Source organism: Fukomys damarensis, unplaced genomic scaffold (assembly GCF_012274545.1).
Source record: "Fukomys damarensis isolate Sample0158 unplaced genomic scaffold, DMR_v1.0_HiC HiC_scaffold_4, whole genome shotgun sequence".
In the NCBI taxonomy this organism is placed as follows: domain Eukaryota; kingdom Metazoa; phylum Chordata; class Mammalia; order Rodentia; family Bathyergidae; genus Fukomys; species Fukomys damarensis.
The window spans coordinates 68,779,821-68,800,329 of NW_022900916.1; the positions used below are offsets into that span (position 1 = coordinate 68,779,821).

General features: G+C 39.8%; 1 protein-coding gene across 10 annotated transcripts in view; it reads left to right on the forward strand.

Moving 5' to 3' along the window:
- Ntrk2 (neurotrophic receptor tyrosine kinase 2) overlaps positions 1-20,509 on the forward strand; it is a 385,092-nt gene that overhangs the window by 80,380 nt on the left and 284,203 nt on the right. For 9 of the 10 annotated variants that reach the window (XM_010605519.3, XM_010605520.3, XM_010605518.2 and 6 more), the window contains one exon: positions 3,164-3,263. In XM_010605519.3, coding sequence (XP_010603821.1) covers positions 3,164-3,263 — 100 coding nt within the window. Of the gene's footprint in view, positions 1-3,163; positions 3,264-12,526; positions 12,569-13,502; positions 13,567-20,509 lie in introns of those variants that run through there. The other variant, XM_033758783.1, reaches the window with a different exon arrangement.

The window sequence follows — 20,509 nt, forward strand, 5'->3', positions numbered from 1 at the left end:
TAGATTTACAACAAACTACAAAGTGAGTATCGTATTCCCTGTTTTATACATGGGGATTGTGAGATGCAGGGTGTAGGTGATTCTGAAGTGATATATGTAGTAAGTGGTAAATCTAACTTTATGCTCAGGAGCAGCCAGGGCTCTTAATATTTTTTGGCGTGCAGTACCTCACTATGAGATGAGTATCACTCAGGATAAGCTATGCTGTGGTAACACAAATCTTCAGGTTTTAGTGGCTTAAAGCCATATAAGGTTCCTTCATGCTTTGGTATATCCTTTAGCTGTGAGCTCTTTTGAGCATTATCTTACATCTAGAATAGAAAGTTTGCATCTGTTATGACACAGAGGAAGGAATTCTAGAATAAGTGCAGCAGGCTTCTCAGCGTTGGCTCTACCGGCGTTTGGGGAGAGATGATTTTTTTGTTCAAGATCCCTGACCTAGCCACTGGCTTCTATCCACTAGGTTCTCAACTGTGATAACCCAGAATTGCCAAGGTCTCTAGGCTGGCAACGCTGCTTCTGGTTGACAGAACTGCAGTTCTCTGCCCACTGGCGACACAGGTCTCCTGAGCAGGCCGGGAGGTACATTTTACAGAGTAACGCAGAGAGAAAACTGGAATACATGGGGAATAGTGCTAATGATTACCACCGAGGGCCATGCTACTGTAAGAGTTAAGGGTTATTTTACAGATTAAATGAAATAGTGAAGCTAAAGAGACTAAGTCAGTGTGGATATCTGAGACAGTGTAGAGCCAGACTTGTGAAATTATATCTAATTCCAGTCACTCGTGTGTGTTCGTAGATGCAGTCTTAGTAGAACATGGCTACATCGCTGGCTTCCCCGTCTTCTGTGGCTGCTCTCAGGCTGCTCCTCCGCTGAGCGGTTGTAACATAGACTGTACGGCTGGCTAAGCCTGAATACTTCCGGGCAGCTTGTATTTATTTGTTTATTTGCTTGTTTGTTTATTTTGGCAGCAAGATCTTGGGCTGAGCAAAACTGAAAGAAGATGAAGCCCAGTGACGTATTCCAACTAAAGTCGACCGGACAAGATTAGAAAGTCTGTCCGGCATGGGTGTTTTGGCTGAATTCTCCTATAGTGTATTTCCAGACTGCCATCGATGGTGGCTGAGTCCCGTCCTCTTCACTGGACAGAGTAGATCTGCATATTGTCGAGCTCAACAGTCACCACCTGCACATGGCAGTTCCTCCCCAGTGGTTGAATCAAAGAGCAAAAATTAACAATGACCAGGTTTTCATGTGCACAACAGGGAAAGTATAAGGGTCACTGGGGCAAACAGGTGAGGGGGCGGAAGCATGGGAAACAGGAGTGAGTATCAGGCTGAGCCTAGAGCTCAGAACAGCCAGGTTCATGGTCAGGCTAGGGAAGGCTGGCCGATGACTGCACAGCTCTCTCGGCTCCCACACCTGGTGTTAGCTCCCTGGGAGCTGGTTGGTCTGGAAGGTAGAAGAAGGCTAGAAGATGATGGCCTTGGAAGGCGGGGTGGTTTCCAGAGCTCCCAAGCCCCCTAGTGTGGGCTGAGGTTTGGTGCCGGATTTTAGGGATGGCACGAAGTTGTACATGGTCCTTGCACCACGTGGGCTTGGGAAGTGGCAGTACTTGAGCCCAGGCAGTGCTGTCACTTGGTGGTGGGTCCCCCGGACCAGGAGGGCCCTGTCAGATAGGCTATAGTGGAATTGTTGCCCAGTGCAAATAACTAGATTAGGTAAAATGCCTATTTATAATGTGGAAAGTTCTCTTCTTTCCTTTTAGGGTAAAGCAGTGTTAGGTGGTCAATGATTCTGTGCAGATAATTTGGCTTTACAGAGGCAAACAATGTTGAGGTAAAATTTGTCAAGGCAAAGTATTTTTGAAAACACTAATTTAGTGCTGAGAAATATGGCAATTTATACTTGTCAGATAGGATAATTTGATAATTTTTAAATGCTGATCTTCTGTTCTATCAGATAAATCTGGGGGTGGCCAGCATTGTGGTGGCAATAGTAAACCACACTTGACTCCCTCCACATTTGACTCCTACCACCTTGAAGCCCTTTTGATCCCTGTATTCCGGTATTGATCACCAAGCATCCGTTGTAAGTCGTATGGTAATGCGAGGACATGGAACTGCTTCTTCCCAAAACCCTGAAAGATGCTGCGCAGTGCTGTTTATGTCTCTGTTCCAGAATGTGAGGCTCTATTTAGGGTAGCCTCGCCATCCTGAGGGATAGTGATGGTAATGTGAGTGGAATGACCATGTATGTCTGTGTCCTCACCATCTCAGGGCCGTGTGCGATAGCATCTGTATATCTACCCTTTGTACGCGCATACGCTGCATTTGCAATCCACCCCCCACCGCTTTTATTTTGTACCGGGGATCGAACTTGGGACCTTGTACTTGTGAGGCACCACTGAGCTAAATCCCTGGCCCTGAAATCCCTTTTTAGAAAAACTTTAAAACCCCTTTTGGCTGTATCATCCATACAGGAAGTGTGCAGGTCACAAGTGTATGAGAGCTTTCATAAGCAGAACTCAACCCAAAGTGCTTTGCTCTTTCTGACTCAGTGCTCCCAGGGTACCCTGATGTCTAAGAGTGACAATACCAATCTCAAAAATACCTTGTATTATTGGACAACTTTCAAACATGTACAAAAAGAGTAGTAAAACAACCCTGTTGTATCATTTACCACACTCAAAAATTATCACTATTTTACCATTAGTGTTTCATATTCTCTCTGCCCACAACCCAACCTCTGCAACACAGCATTATTTCTCAGACCAAGATCTCAAACTGCAAAGACATTCTCTGCCTTGAGTGATACAAGTCATTCTCTCCAGATAGGAGGGTGGGTGGGTAGGTGGGTGGTGGATGGATAGATGGATGGATCTGTGGTTGCAGCTATAGATAGAAGTATGTCTGTGTGAAACTCAATTGGATACCTATTTTTATAAACTTTAGCTTATGATTTTTCCATTTGTAAACTATATATAATATGACCTGTATTATTTTAGCACATTTGTTAAGGATTAAGTGAATTGACTTGTTAAAGCTGTTATAACAGAAACTCTTAAGTACTCAATAAACCTTAGCTGCCACCTCAGCATTATCATCATTGCAGGGAGCTGGTTAGCAGGGTTATCAAGGCCTCTCTTCCTGTCCACAGGTCTATGCTGTGGTGGTGATAGCGTCTGTGGTGGGATTCTGTCTGCTGGTGATGCTGTTCCTGCTTAAGTTGGCAAGACACTCCAAGTTTGGCATGAAAGGTAAGAAGGGCTGAGTTTATTTTACTTCTCATGTGGACTCATTTCTGGCTTATGACTAATGCCAATTACTACTAGAGAAGGAAGTGGCTAGATTTATAATGACTGGGATTTAAAGCTGACAAAACAACAGTGAGGATATGATTCTACAAATGAAGACAGAGAGAAAATAATGTTGGTTACTCAACACTGCCCACTTTCCTGTGAGGACGGTTGTCCCAGAAGACACAGGACTGGTTTCTTGAGTATCAAGTGGCTAATAATTGTAGGCTTGTAGGCAGTGCTCGGTTTTCCCATGTGCTTTCATTAAGGGCTGCGCCATACAATGGCAGTAGGATATACGGATACATCTACTTTGTACAGAGAGGTTCTTTCTGCTGCAGTTTGATTTCCAAATCTCCCATGGTGAGCTTTTGGTTGCTGTTGTTTTTCCAGATTTTTAGTTATTCAAATTTAAGCTACAACATTGGAAACGAAGTAAGAGCAGCCATTGGCAGTACATGGAAGTGTTGTACGTGAATGGCTTTTTTTTAAATGGAAAAACTTCTAGTGTTGGATTAAAAATTATGTGGCATATTGACCAAGATTTTTAAAAGTGTCTTTTTTAAAGGCTTGGATATTAATAGGGGGAGCTTGCATAAGTGTTATGTAAAAAGTTGAGTTTCAATGATTTAAAGGCATGTGTTTTAAAGTTTAAACTTTATATGGGCTAATATATTAATGTCGTATTGTGTGTGGGCTTACAGTTTGACCCTGCTTATAAATACCTCAGTGGGAAAGCAGTGAGGAAGCTTTAGTGGTGGCTCAGCTGTGTGGAGAGCAAGTCTGGCAGGTTTTCTTGATTCACGCGGTCTATTAGCACTACTGCTAATGCTGCTTGTATGTGGAGAAGGGAAAGGTTAAATGGCAGTAAGCTGCCTGGCATACACTGGGTCCTAGGGAAGATCAGACCTATTTCTGACGGCTCCTCCTTTCATTTTGTTGGTGTCCATAACAGAGATTCTTAACGAGATTCAGTAATGAGTGGGAAAGCAGAGGGGTGACTTTAGGCACAAAGCGACGGCAGACCCCGTATCTTTGTTCCCCCTTAGCCTACAGACCCTTGCCATTTCTTTAAGAGGAGAACAGATTTCTCATTATCCAGGTATCAGTAAGGATTGGGAGAGGAACTACACTACAATAACTTTAATTCATTCTAGGACATGGGTTTTCACATGTGGCTGGGTCCAGAAGCCCTTGTAGGACTTGCACAAACACAGACTGCTAGGCCACCCTCAGAGTTTCTGGTTTAGCAAGATCAGAGTGGACCTGCGAACTGACATGTCTTACAGTTTCCAGGGATACTAACATGGATCGTCCAGGCATTCTTTGGGAATCGTCATTCAGTCATAAGTATGGGCAACTATGTCTCCCCCTAAGCGTGGGAAGGGACAGGGAGGCACAGGAGCCAAAGTCATGCAGTGCTTCGCAGGCTTTTCCGGGTCCCATGTCTCCACTGCTAGTTGGCTTTTCCTTACATGCTAGCTACCTACTGTGACAACTTGTCTTTCTCCTTCTTAGCAGTTGCTTTCTTTCCTTAGAGACCTGGAGCGCACATTCTAAGCACAGATTTTATTGGAGAATACCAGAGTGTAGCAATATAGCATTTCCTCTCCCAGGGGATTTAGTTTGAGATCTTTTACCCTGTGAGCTGCTCAGAGAAAGGGTATATCTAGATCCTTCTGGGAGTTCATTAGAATCTTTGGGATCCATAGAGCAGAATTTAGGAGCTAAGGTTTATTGAGTACTTAAATAGCCTCTCCCTATGATGGTCCAGGAAAACCACTGGCAGGAGAATTATCTGTGTCAACCTGCTTCTTTCCATGGCTGGTGAAGAAACAGAAGAAAGGAGGACATTTTGAGTTAGAGAACACTTTGTATTTCATATTGAAAACCTAGTACTGAGTCTGAAAACAGCATTTTATTAGAATGATTTGGGGTCATGACCTTGAGAGCATCCACATTCTCTGAATTTGAGGCCATTCTTAATGAATTGGAAGAAAGAATTTGCTTAACTTTGACACAGAGCCAGTAAATGACTTCCTTCAGGCAGTACCTATTATATTGCATGTTTTTCTTCCTTATTCCGAAACATAAACAAAATTATTTTTAGAAATGTTTTCTCAGAGCCTCATGTGCTTGTTTAGAATAGCTTATTTTTCTGTTTTAGCTACACATGGATGTATGGCATTATAGCAGATTGGGCCTGGTCTGAGGTTATTGTTTTACAAGTCACATGCTGAGTTGATAATCTTTGGGGATCTAAAAATTAAGATGTGGCTTGTGCATCGAGTGCAAATAAAAATTCATAAAAACCGTGTTTAAAAATTAATGCAAGTTAATGTACTTAAGTGCTATTAGAGCAAGGATTACTGCTTGAAAACATGTGCCTACAAAAGTGAGGGCTATGTAAGAACACTGTTCTACTCCCTGACATAACCAGGCAGTATGTCAGTCAGGATTTCGGAAAAACAACAGTATAAACTGTTGCCAGAGCTACGAAGGCCGCAAGAGGCCGGTGGCTGACAGGCAGATGAGCTGTCCAGGAGGTGACCCCTGCCTTCTGAGCATCCTTAGAGAGGCTCTGCCCCTTCATTCCTCCTTATCCTGGAAACATTCAGGATGGCGGGTGCTGGCTCGCAGCTAATTTCACCCATCCCTAGCCGTGTGCATCTCCTTTGTGCTGCTGGAAGGAAAATATTTGAAACTGGTGCTTTTATTTCTTTTAAGGAGGTATATTTAGCTCACAGCTGTGAAGACTGGAATCCACATAGCACAGTGCCAGCTCTGGTGAGGGTAGGGTCCTTCGGCCTTGTCACATCCTGGGAGGGGCCAGTGTGAGAGATCCTTTGGTGAGTCGGAAAGCCAGAGAACAGGCCGCCTCACGCTGCCCTCTCTCCAAGAGCTTGCTCTGTGCTCTTCGGTGCAGCAAGGGTTAACGCCTTTGAAGGGCACCACCCCTGTGACGTCATCACCCCCCACTAGGCTTCCTCTCTTAAAGGGTCCGCGCCACCTCTTAACACCACCACACTGGGACTGACTGCCCAGCACACATTTGTCATGTGGAAATCACATCCCTCGCATTATATAGTGTAACTTGACTGTTGGATGTTTCAGTTGGTGGTAGAGACCTCAATATTGTAAAGTACAGTTTAATACTGCACATTCTGTGAGCCTAACACGAAACAAGATACCTCTTCAGATCTTGGTAGCACCAAATGTATGTGACCTAAGGACTTAGCTAGGATCAGAACCCTTCTGTGGCATTGCTTTCATGGGAAGGTGATTTCTGTGTTCTAAACCAGGGAGTTACATGAGCCAGGCAGCTGAGGAGCTGTCTTTGGGAATGGCCCATAGGACCGAAAGCTTGGGGAGCTCTGTCGCTGTGCCCTGAACAGGTGCTGCCGGTGCTGCCCAGCACAGGTGACAGGCGGGGAGCTCTGTCCTGATAACATTGTATTTGTCTCCTCATTTTTTCCCCCAGAGCCTAGTCCAAAGTTGGCACTCTATAATTTGACTGAATAATTAGGATTTTCAACTTACCCACTTTGGTTTCATAATTGGCAAGCCATTAAAGAGAAACCCCAGGGATTTTTTGAGTTTTAAAAGGAACAAAATCCCTAATTTCTTTGTAAATTTCCTATGATTCAAGATAATTAATGGCCACAGACAAGAGGTCAGCATGTCCAGGTTTAGTCTAAAGATATGTAGGTCTTCAACACTGCTTTAAACAGTTATTTCTGTTTAAGTTTAGAGGATTCACTCTGGCTTTCCATTTTGAATCTGGACAGCCATTTTCACCCCTGCCTTTGAATCTATATACCTTTGTTTGTTTATTTATTTTCAATGAGTTTATTGGTACATTTTAGCTATAAGGTACACTTGCATTCATCATGGGGATCTTGTACCTTTACAGGACAGGTCTTGGTTCTCATTTTTTCCTCGTACATTTTTGTCCTCTCTCTCTCCTCATCACAAAGACATTCTTTGCATTTTTTTCCTTTTCTCATTTCTTCCCTCCTTTCCTTTCCCCTACCCTTCCCACTTTCCCTACACCTTTAGCCCTTTTCTTCCTATTTCATATTATCGGTTATACAGTTTGGATCTTATTTACAGTTTTAGTTTTTCACACCAGAGAAACTTTGGTCTTTTTTTTTCCTCATTGAGTTTATTGGTACAGTTTAGTTATACAGTACAGTTACATTCCTCATTGGGAACTTATATCTTTACATGACAGATCTTGGTTCTCATTTTCCCCCATACCCTGCCCTCCCTTCACCCCCTCCTCCCTTCCCTATTTACAAAAACTTTATTTCCATTTTTTCCTTTTCTCATATTATTTTTTCTTTTCCCTTATTTCCTTTCCCCTACCCTTCCCATTTCCCCTACACCTTTATCCCTTTTCTTCCTATTCACACCAGAGAAACTATTCAGTATTTACATGTGTGTCTTATTTATTTCACTTAATAGTATGGCCTCAATATGCATCCATTTTCCTATGAATCACTATAGTTTCTCATTCTTTATGGCTGAGTAGTACTCCATTTTACAGAAAAACCACATCTTCTTTATCCAGTCTCCAACAGATGACCAATTGGGCTGTTTCCAAGTTTTAGCTATTACAAGCTGTGCTGCTATAAACATGGGTGTGCACATATATCACTGTGGTATGATTCTTTTAATTCTTTTGGAAAGATACTCAGCAGAGGGATAGCTGGGTCAAATGGGACCTCTAATACTAGTTGTTTGAGGTATCTCCATATTGATTTCCATAGTGGTTGCACCAGTCTTCATGCCTGCCAACAATGGAGAAGGGTTGCTTTCTCCCCACAACCCTGCCAATATTTGTTCTTGGTTGATTTCTTGGTGACAGCCATTCTTTCTGGGGTGAGGTGGAATCTCAGTGTTTTTTTCATCTGCTTCTCTCGAATAACCAGTGATACTGAACATTTTTTCATATATTTATTTGCTAGTTTTTACTTCTTTGAGAAATGTCTGTTCATTTCAGATGCCCATTTTTGAAATGGGTCTTTATATTTGGGTGGTCTGATCTTTTTGAGTTATTTATATATTCTAGATAGTAGACCTTTGTCTGAGCTGCTAAAGAAGTTTTTCCCAGATTGTAGGATGTCTCTTATCTCTGTTGGTGATTTCTTTTGCAGTGCAGAAGCTTTTTAATAAGATGAGATCCCAGTTGTCAATTATTTGTGCTATTTTCCATGCTACTGAGGATTTGTTCATAAAGTCTATTCCTATGCCGATGTCTTCAAAAGTTCTGCCTATCTTCCAGCAAGTTTAGAATTTCTGTTTTAATGTTTAAATTTTTAATCCACTTGGATTTTAGTTTAGTGCATGGTGAAAGATAAGGTTTAAGTTTTAATCTTCGGCAGGTTGAAATCTCCTTTTTCTAGCACAGTTTATTAAGCAGGCTATCTTTCCTCCACTGAGGATGGTTAGCTTCTTTGACAAAGATGAGGTAGCTGAGTACATCTGGAGTTGTTTCTGTATCTTCCAATCTATTCCACCAATCCTCAGGTCTTTTTCTTTGTCAGTACCATGCTGTTTTTATCACAGTGGCTTTATAGTATAGTTTCAAGTTGGGGATTGTGATACTCCCTGTCATGTCTCTGTTGCCTAGAATGGCTTTTGCTATTCTAGGTTTCTTCTGCTTCCAAATGAATTTTTGTATTATTTTATCTTGTTCTGTGAAATATACTGGTGGAATTTCAATTGAAATTGCATTGAATCTGTTTAGTAGTTTTAGTAGTATGGCCATTTTCACTATGTTGATTCTTCCTACCCAGGAGCAGGGGATATCTTTCCATTTTCTTATATCCTCTTCTATCTCTTTTTACAAATTGCTGTAGTTTTCAGTGTAGAGGTCTTTTGCTTCTTTTGTTAGATTGACTTCATTTTTTTTGGATGCTCTTCTGAAAGGAATTGTTTCCCTAATTTCTCTCTCAGTGAGACAGTTATTTGTATACTAGAAGGCTATTGATTTTTGAGTGTTGACCTTGTATCCATCTACTCTGCTGAAAGTGTCAAGTATAGAAGTCTTTTGGCAGAGTTTTTGTGTCTTCTATGGTGTATCATATCATTAGCAAGTAATGACAGTTTAACTTCTTCCTTTCCTATCTTTCTTTCTTTAATTTCTTTCTCATGTCTAATTACTGTGGCTAATGTTTCCAGAGCTATATTGAACAGGAGTGGTGATGGGGACATCCTTGTCTTCTTCCTGATTTTAGTGTGAAGGTTTTCAGTTTTTGGCCATTTAATATATGTTGGCTATTGGTTTTTCATAGATAGCCTTTATCAAGTTGAGATAAACACCATCTATTCCAATTTTCTGCAAGTTTTTTTTTATTATGAATGGGTGTTGAATTTTATGAAATGCTTTTTCTGCATCTATTGAGATGGTCATATGGTTTTTGTCCTTGACTCTGTTTATATAGTGTATTACATTTATTGATTTATGTATATTGATCCATCTTTGCATACCTGGAATAAATCTGACTTGGTCGGGATGTATGATCTTCTTGATGATCCTCTGTATTCTGTTTGCCAGTAGCTTATTGAGGATTTTTACATCTGTGTTCATTAGGGAGATTGGCCTGTAGTTCTCTTTTTAGGTGGGTCTTTCCCTGGTTTTGGAATCAAAGTAAAACTTGCTTCCAGGAATGAATTTGGAAATCTTGATTTCCTTTCAATTTCATTGAGAAGTTTAAAGAGTAGTGGCAGTAGTTCTTCTCTAAATGTCTTGTAGAATTCTACAGTGAAGCCATCATGACCTGGGATTTTCTTATTTGGTAAACTTTTAATTACATTTTCAATTTTTCCGATTGTAATTGGGGTATTTATAATTTTTAAATCTTCTTTCAACTATATGTCCCTTTCTTCTGTGTTTTCCCATTTATTAGAGCAGTAGGTATTGATGATCCTCTAGATTTCTGCTGGATCTGTTGTGACTTCACCATTTTTGTTCCTAATTGCATGGATCTGAGCCTTTTCTTTCTTTTTTTGACAAGATTGGCTAAAGGTTTATCGATTTTATTTATTCCCTTGAAAAACCAAATCTTCAATTCATTGATTTTTTTTTATCATTCTCTTAGTTTCCATTGCATTGATTTCTGCTCTAATCTTTATAATTTCCTACATTGTACAAGCTTTGGGTTTTTCTTGCTCTTTTTTCTAGGAAGCTAAGATACATCATTAGGTTGTCTGTTTGAGCTCGCTCTGTTTTCCTAGTGTGGGCATTCTCTGGTATGAATTTTCCATATAGAACTACTTTCATTGTGTCCCATAAATTCCTGTATGTTGTATTGGCATTATCATTTATTTGTAAAAACTGGCTAAATTTCTTTAATTTCCTCTGTGACTCATTGATTGTTCAGGGGAGTGTTGTTCAATTTCCATGTGTTTGTGAAGTTCTTTCTTTTGTTATTGATCTGCAGCTCAGCTGCACTATGATCTGATAATATACGGGGGATAACTTCAATTCCATTGCATTTATTTGACATGTTCTATGAGTCAATACATGGTCTATTTTGGAGAATGACCCATGTGCAGCTGAAAAGAATGCATATTCTGATTTTGTAGGGTAGAACACTCTGTAGTCATCTGTTAAATCCATTTGTTCAAAAGCTTGTTTTGGTTCTAGTATTTTGTCATTGATTTTTTGTCTAGATGATCTGTCTGTTTGTTATAGTGGGGCATTTAGGTCCCCCAGTGCAATTTTATTAGTGCTTTTGTGGTTTTTCATGTCCCTTAATATTTGTTTTATATAATTTGGGCATTAATATTTGGTGCATATATATTTATGATTGTTATCTGTTCCTCTTGGATTATTCCCTTTACAAGGATGTAGTGGCCTTCTTTTTCTCTGTTCTTTGGTTTTGGTTTGAAATTTAGTTTGTCTGCAAATAAGATAGCTACCCCGGCTTTTTTCTGGGCTTCTGTCACATGGAGAACTGTTTTCCATCCTTTCATTTTCAGTCTATGAGTTTCTGTTTGAACTGGGTGTGTTTCTTGCATACAACATATTGTTGGATTTTTGCTTCTTAATACATTCTGCCAGTTTATTTCTTTTGGTTGGTGAATTAAGGCCATTGACAGTTATGGTTATAATTGATATGTATTGACTTACCATTGTCATGTTATTGTCCTGTTGTTAGATCTTTTTAATTTTTCCCCCTCTCCCTTTAGTTTCTTGCCTAATTGATTTGCTCTGTTGGGCCTCATGGTGTTGTGACCTTGTCTTTTTCTAGGATATTTTTTAGAATTGTTTGTAGGGCTGGTTTGGTGTTCATGAAGTTTCTCAAGTGTTCTTTGTCATGGAAATATCTCATTTTCCCATTCATTTTAAAGAGAGTTTTGCAGGATTCATCAGTCTAGTTTGGAGATTGTTTCCTCTTAGGGCTTGACATTCCTCACTCCGGGCTGTCCTTAACCTGAGGGTTTGTGTTGAAAAGTCTGCTGTGATTCTGATAGGCTTTCCTTTGCACACGATTCATTTATTTTCTCTAACTGCTTATAGTATTTTGTTCTTTTGTTGGGTTTCTGGGATCTTGACTATTATATCTAGGTGTAGACTATTATATCTAGGTATAGTCCTATATGCCTCACTTATCTATATGTCAAATTCTTTTGGTCTGTTTGGGAAGTGTTCCATCATTAATTCTGTGAACAGTATTTTTTAAGTCATTTGTACTTTCTCCTACTACTTCATGGATTCTTGTCAGTCTTATGTTATTTTTCTTTGCATCATCTAGGAGTTGTTGGATCGATCTCTCCTGATTCCTGTTTTTAAAAGATCTCTCTTTTCAGAGTCTCAGACTACAATCCTGTCTTCTATATCTGAAATTCTATCTTCACATTCGTTCATCACTCTGAGAATGTTTTCAATAGAGTTTTTAATCTCCTGGATATGTTTGAGTCTGTTTCATGGATTCCATTTCTTTCCTATGTTGGGCATTCATGGTTTCCATTTCGTTCTTATGCTGGGCCTTCATGGCTTCTATCATGGTCCTGAGCTCATCTATTTTTTGTCATTTTCTGTTCTAGAGTCTCTAATCATGTCTTTCATTGTGCTGACCATCTCTGTAGTTATTTGGGAAATTATTTCTGTTTTGAATTTTTCTAGAGCCTGATTGATCAGTTTTGCTACTTCCTGTGTTATGAGTTCAGGGTGTCCTGGTGGTTGACAGAATTTTCCACCTCATTTCCTCTAGAATTTGCCATTGGTGAACTGGAAGTCTGTCTTTGCGTCTTGCGTAAGTGTTTTCTCATTTTTATTTTTGTGGTTGGGCTGTCCTTGGGTTAATTCCTGGGTTAGTACTTTGATGTCCTTGATATAGTTAGCTGCTCTTTAGGTTTTGAGTCTCTAATGACTCAGAGACCCTCTCATTTCTGTAACATCAGGAAGGACAACTCATAAAATCAAGCAGAACCCTTTAGCCCAGTTGAAACAATCAGCAACACAATAGCACCAAGCATAGTTTAGAAATTGACCATTTGTGGTAGTTATTAATCTATCACCTTTAACCATGCGATTAAATAAAAATCGAGGACCAGCCCATAATATGTTTATAGTGAATAAACTCTTCAATATATCAGCCTTGCCCTTTAGGATGGGGATTTAGAAGGAGTTGGGAGGAGAGGAATAGATAGGTAAAAGAATAGGAGAAGGTTTCAAGTGAAGCTAGAGGACACAGGATAATCATGAAAACTCTAGGAAACTGTTGAAGACAAGAGGGAAAGACACAGTACAAGAACAAAGAGAAGAATAGAACAATTTAATAGTAATAGGAAAGCTATAAATTGTGCTAGCTTTCCTTTGAAACTAATGACAATGAAAAAGAGAAGAAAAGAAAAAGAAAGAAGAAATCCTAATTAGGGCAGGAACAGAAAAAAAGGAGATATAAAGAATAACTTGGGGGAGCAAGAGACTCAGCAGGAAAAGCAAGAAAGAAAAAAGGAAAAGTTTGTGGAATGGGAATTAATAAAATTTTAAAATTAAAAATTGAAAATAAGAGGAAAAGAAAGAAAAAAATTTGAAGATCCTCTTTCAGGGTGTCCCAATAGACAGTGAACTAAGTCAATTAGCCAAAAGCAGACCCCTTAGATGCAGGCTGAATTCTGGCTGCAAGGCCCAAGTTAAGTTCCCTGACCTCCTGCAGGGTTGAACTCTGCAAGTTTCTACTACAGGTTCCAGCTGCCCTTCCCCTGAAGATGGTCCAAGTTCTGATGGAATGTGTTGATCCCTCCAACTTGCCATCTACAGAGGTCTGATTGAAATTGTTCATTTCCATTCTGTCTTCTGGAGCTCAGTAAAATGGCCTATATGACCACCTGTGCAGGTGTGGATCCAGGTACTGGCATGACCAGGAGGCCTGAGAGCATGGGGGAACAGGGAGAAGATGCTGCAGAGGCATCCGCACAGCTGGGTGGTCTTCACTAGTCTGCTCCAATGAAGGCCTGGGGTGCTGGAGGTGTTGGAGCCTATATACCTTTAGAATATGTGTCCTTGTCCAGTTTTGTGTTTAGCAGAAGTGCCACATGGTGGGTGTTAACCTTTCACTGGTTCTTGATATAGTGTAGGCTCTTGATGCTAGTCCCTTAGGCTAACAGCGCTGTTTTAATGAAAATGGCAAGGGGTAGAGTTATTCCACATCTTTTTCTTTCTCTCATTTCTGTATCTTTATACTGTAGTATTACTTATTAGTTGAATATCTGCTTATCATAATTGTAGAACCCACCCTCCCCAATAAAGCCCTTCTGTTAGTATTCAGTTCTCTGTACAAGGACTATTCATAAGTGTTTAATATGGATGCATAAAATATACAGCAAATCTATCCAAATTGATATCTGTGTCAGTACCTCTATATGTAAATGCATAATTTTAGTCTCTTTCTTCCAAGGCTGGCTCTGACTTATTTCAATGTTAGTTTTTAATGATACAGTACTTAAACAATTTTCCAGAGGGGTTTTATCATCAAAGAGTAGGCAACCTGACCTTTGAATGCACTCACTCATGTTGTCACCAGATCTTGGGTTTAGCTCTAACTTACCTCCTGGCTCCCCGTCTTCCTTGAAGATGTACGAATGCACACAAAGAGGCAATAGAAGTATCCACCTGCATGAAGGCTGCCAATCTACAAAAGAAACACCTTGGAGGGAGTGCTGTGGGTAGTATTGATTGTGTACAGAGTTGGAAACTGCAGGGAGGAGGGAGCTTGGCATTCATCATATTGGTGAAGAATACTTTCAGCTATTCGCTTTTTGTTCCTTGAATTTCCTGGTAGAAGTGCACATACGCTATTTCTCCTGGGGTATGGATACATCCTTCGTCTTTCTAGATTAAAACATTTGCCTTAAGAAGTCTGTGCAGAAGTAACAGTAGAAGCAGTCCTTTCCCTTGTTGTCCTGACAGTCTGCACACACTTCCTCTGCAACCTCCTGCCCTTGAATGTAACGTTCCCTATGTGCATTCATTTAAGGTTACCAATTAGTAAAGACAGAAAAGCTATGCAGCCCGAGGGTATAGATCAAGGTTTTCCTGACAGCACAGTCAAGGCCCACTGTTTAAGTTTCTGCTTTTCAAAATAATCTTATAAATGTCTTTTAACAGCAACCAAAAATCTGGTTACTTAAAAATAATCCTAAACATAGTGAGGCCAAAGCTAAAGAGGTTGGAGGTTAAAGCCTTTTATATGAGCTGAAAACAATTATGGAAAATTTAGGAGGTTGAGTTTAATAGATACTTGGATCAGCTTTTAAAAGACAGAAAGATGTGAGTGAAAGCCAGAAACAGTTGTAGAAACATCTGTAAGGACAAACTGTTTTTTACATCCCCCACTTCGCTTGTTTTTAAATAGCAATAACATTGAAAATTTATAACGACTGAATAAATTCTTCAAAATTCACTCGTTTTAGAGTTACATAAAGTTAAAAATACAAGTTCCCCGTCACTCTCTTTTCCCGTTACCATTTCTACTCCTAGAAATAACTTTCTTGAACTATCCAAGATGCATATTTTATGTAGATGATCAAATACATAGCTTCATTTATGTAGATAATTAAATATACAGCTTTACTTTTTATTTCATAAAGAAAATATAATACCAATCTTGTTCTCTGTATTTTTTCTAATAAAACAATTTCCCTTATAGATCTTTCTATATCAGTATCTAGGGTGTCTCCTGCATTCTGTTTATTAATATTTCCAAGCATCCTGGTATCAGGCCACTTGTATCTGAAAACTGGCTCTGCCTACACCAGCTGTATGACTTTGAGTAACTATCTTGTTTTCTCTGCCTTGGTATTGTTCTCTGAAATGGAGCACCGTGTTCATGGTTTTCCCATTGGTGTAACAAAACACCTGAGATATCAACTTAAATGGATGAGATTTATTTTGGCGCACAGTTTTGAGGGCTTCAGTGTATCACTGGCTGGCCTTGGGCCTGAAGTGGCCCATCGTGGTGGGAGTGCATGCAGAGCAGGACCGCTCACGGTGCTGGGGCTGGGGTGCAACCGTCTCCTTCATGGGGTGCTCCTGATAAGTGTCAGTTGGTGTCGCAGTTCCTCCCACTAAGCCCCACTTAAGTTTCCACTGTCAATAATGCCAAGATGAGAACAAGCCTTTATCGCATAGGCCTTTGGGGGACATTCTAGATCCAAACTGTAGCATCCATTCATAGCTTAAATCAGAAAGTTGCTATGGAAACAAGCTGGCTTCATCTTGAGAAGCCCTTCCAGACATTACTGGCATGTAGTAATGGCTCTATAATCAATCACTCTTGTTATTGTTAGTAGTATTAACATAATTGATAAATTATGATATATTTGACACAATGGAACATTTAAATTTTTACCAAGTTTACATGTAAGTATTTCAAACAGTGCTGTCTATGTAGAGATAGTTCTTGGATTGCTGAGAGAAAAAGTGTGCATGTTTTAAATGTGATTAGATTATCTTGTACAAATGCCTTCCTAGTTAGTCTTCCTGCATATTATATGAGGATAACTTGTTGTTTGTGTTCTCACCCTTTATCAGTCTGTTAGTTTTTTTCTAATTTAGGTTAAAATGATATTTTGATTAATAATAAAGTTAAACATGTTTATCATGTGAAAAATAAGAAGAAATGTTATTTTTGTTGTTGATTTATAGCTACACAGTAATGTATAGGTATATCTTGACCTTTTATTCGTTGTATATGTTATTGATATTCTTCTAGCGTCTTGACTTTTTAATAGTGCCCTCAACAGGCAAAAATAAGCCTTTCTATAAAGGTAAATCTGTTCACTTCTTTCCTTTAAGTTTTATGCCTTTCCTAGGAAGGCCTTTCAAATTGCACTCAAAGTGTCTTAGGACTCTCTTATAGAGAACAAAACTTGTCAATATTAAGCAAGTCTTTGGGAATTTCTGAAAAAATATTCAGTTGCAAAAGTTGAGTAATTTAACAAATTGAAAATATGTCTGAAGAAAAGTATTAGCCCAAATATCCGTTCGCGTTGTTTGGAGAAGTTATTATAAGCTTTTCCCCACACGCTTGTGAGATGAAGATCTACTGTTCCAGTCTCTTCCTTCTTCTCCTTTCAACATTTGGGTTATGCCTACGTGAAAACAAAAGATGCTTATTCTTTGCTGCGTATTGAAAACGTGTGTGAAATAGTGAAGGCTTGGCCAGAGTAGTCCAGACAGGAAGCAGAAGCATCAGCCTTCCTCCTTTTATCCTCTTTTTAATTTACCTATAATAATTGTACGTACTTATGGGTTAAAAGGTGATATTTTAATACATGTATACACTGTGCAATTCTCAGATCAGAGTACTTTCATATCTGTCTCCTCAGACATTCAGGATCCTCTCTACCGGATATTTTGAAATACAGGAACAGTTGTGCTGACTGTAGTTGTCCCACTGTGCTTCTGGATGTCAGCCCTTCCTCCTGTCCAGCGGCAGCACCGTTCCCATTTCCCCATCTTTTCCATCTGACTTTCTCTGCACTCCTCTCAGCTTCTGGTAACCACTGCTTGGTTTCTGTGAGATCAACTTACTTAACTTCTACATGCAAGTGAGAACATGTGGTGTGTGTCTGTTCGTGCCCGACTCACTTCTTTACCATGACGTCCTTCAGGCTTATCCGTGTCATCATAAATGACTTGAGCTCTGACTTTTACTCCCCTGTCTTACCTGAGCCATCCCCACAAGCCCACTGCAGTGAGGAAGTTTCATTTGCCTGTAAGGTACACGTTCCTGCTATTGTTTCTAGAGACTTCCTACACTATTAGTTTGTCCAAAAAGTAAAAGATTCTTGGAGACATTAGATTTTGTACTTAAAGTTCAGGAAAAATGATCTCTTCTTGGCTCTCCTTAGACCTTGTGAATTCATTTTCACCTCCTCATGTGGATCATAGTATACTTTTAAAAGAACTTCAAAATCTGAACATCTACTGGTTTTCTTCTCCTGCCCTCCCTTCATTTCTCTTTTACCTTCCTTGGCTTTCCTGCCACCGTGTCCTACTTCTCTGTGTTTTCTAATCTTTTACTGCCCTCCTTGTTGCTTTTCTTCCTCCCCGTTCCTAGCATTTGATTTTGGTGGACAAGTTTTTCAGAGTTTATGAAGAAGACAGATAAGAACTTGGCTTAAATTCTAGCATATGCTTTGATTTTATCTTGCTTTATTTTGGGCAAGAATACTGAATAACTGGGAGAATAAATTTAGTTCCGAATCAGCACAATTGGCACATGGCACTTGGAAAGGCAGCCTGTTTGAATAATGCACTTTCTTTGTGTTTGTAAGTTAACTCTCAAGTCTTCAGCCCTAGAACATATAGAAATGTGACAATGGAGATTCATGAGTAAGAAAAGTTTTGGTTTGAATCCTAGGTTTCTCATAAAATGTTTAAACTCTATATCTTTTTTCTTTTGGTACTGGGGATCGAACTCAGGCCCTTGCTGTTTCCAAGGCAGGCGCCACAACCACTGAGCTATATCCCCAGCCCTAAACTCTATATCTTAATTCCACACCACTTTGGTAATGCTTAGTTTAGTACCAGGCTTTCTTAACTAATTCCAGAAGAGGCAGTTATTTTTCAGTTTCATATTCTGGTAGTACATCATTAAAGAAAAGATTATAGGAGGTTCTTCTCTGAATGTATACTGAGTCAGAATTGCAGAAAGTACATACATGTACACACTGTGTAGGAGCGTTTCAGTGTTTCCTTAGCAGAGTTTGTAGAAAAACTGTAACCATAGTGTGTGTCTCTTAGATGCACTGCATAGGCGGGCATAATGAAAATGAAGTTGCTAACATGTATTCTTTTTAAAGCCCTTCAATCTTGAAAGACATTATTTATGAAAAGGAAGTATTGCAAATTCTTAATTTTATTATCATTTGAACAGTTAACCTGCCAAATTGTTTTGGGTTTATGAGAAAAAGGTTTTATTGGTTGATTTGTCATGTAGACATAAGCACTTTCTTTTGAGAGGATTATTTACTGAAAGAAAGAGATGAGAGGATGTGAGAGCCCCCCAGTACCATAGAAATGTGAGCTTGTAGAAATTTCTAATGTGATTCCCCTTTGCACAGGATTGCAACTGTTAAAATGATTTATTTTAGACACAAAAGGCTTTAAATTTGATGTATTTACAGCCTGTTGGAAAGGACAAGAGGGATTCTGGAGAAATTAAGTTGTTCCTTATGTGACAGATTGCCTTCCATATTACTATAACCATAGGCCAAGACGCTGCATTTCCTGTGGGAGAAGCCAAGGCTTGGACAGACACGAGGCAGCAGAAAACCTTTGCTTTTTGTTTTGTTTTTTTATCAAGGCATCAGCAAAAGTAGAAACACATTGGTTTCTGAGATCATCTGGGAGCATTGCTGGTCAGAGGGACAGAGGGAAATAGAGGGCAGGGTGGGCCAATAACCTGCTGCTATCCAACTCTCCAAATCCAGTTGAAGGTAAAAGCTCATCTCAGCCCTTGTCAGTGTGAGTGGAAGGAGAAAAGGAGCCTTGAGTCTGGAGTTCAGGGTGGGAGTGGATGGGAAGGAGGAGTGCTGAGAAGCAGGGAGCTCCTGGTGTCCGCTTTCGTAGTCTTGGCAAGACAGTAGACTCAGCCACCCGACTGCACCTTTCCCCTGCTTACTTCCTGGGTCATCTGTACAAGGGCCTTGTCTGAAGACTAGAAATGGCAGTGCATGACTGCAAATCACGTGAGGGTCTCCTTTGGCTTCAATATCTGCCATCCTGTTATGAAATCATTCAGTACAGCCATTCATATGCTGAAAACGTGTGCCAGGCTCTTCCGATACAATGTCGGTCTGTTATGATAGTCTTTTCTCCTCTATTGTAGAATGCAGTCTCCTTACTATGCACACATGAAGCAAGTATCTTTATGGACATTACTAAGTATTTCTAGATATAGTTTCAAACTATAGGTAGTGCCTCTAAACTATCAACAGAAGCCACTTTCTCATTAGAAGGCAGGCCTAATGCCTCCACTCATTATTATTTTGCAAGTGGAAAGCCTCCTGGTAGTGGTGTTTATGACATTGCCGCCCGAGGACACGGGGCAGCCCTGCTTTTGCTCTCTCTTGCTGGGATGTGAAAGCTTTCAGGAAGTAGTTCAACAGGAAGTAGTTTAACAGGAATTAAGTAGTTCAACAGCCACTCTTTGGAGTCAGACTTCCCATAATGGCTCTGTCACTTTGTTTAAAGTAAATCCTTAAGAGTATCGACTTTATCTGTATTGAAATGCCATGTGCCAGCCCAGAGTAAATAATTCTGTATGATTTACATTCAGCCTTTCTTTTTATGCATATGAACAGTGGCATGGTTATTTTAGAAGTGGACCTATAGTATCCCATAATGATTTACCCTTCATATTTTGTGGCATTGCTCAAGGAAAAGAGCAACGTGACTTGGGTTAGATTGAGAAGGGAATAGACAGCTATGTTGGATGAAGACTGTAAGATAGGTCATTTTATTTTAATTAATTAATTAATGTATGTATTTTCGCTTTCTATTTATTTATGACAAATGTTCCACATCCACAACTCTCTCCACTCAGAAGTTCTTAGAGATGATGCTATCAACCTTGGCCAATCATAGAATACAGTCAACTGATTGACCCATCCTGTGAATGGCCCCGCAGATGATGTAGGTTTTAAATTGGCCGTTAAACCTGACAGCTATGTAGGAGGCTGAG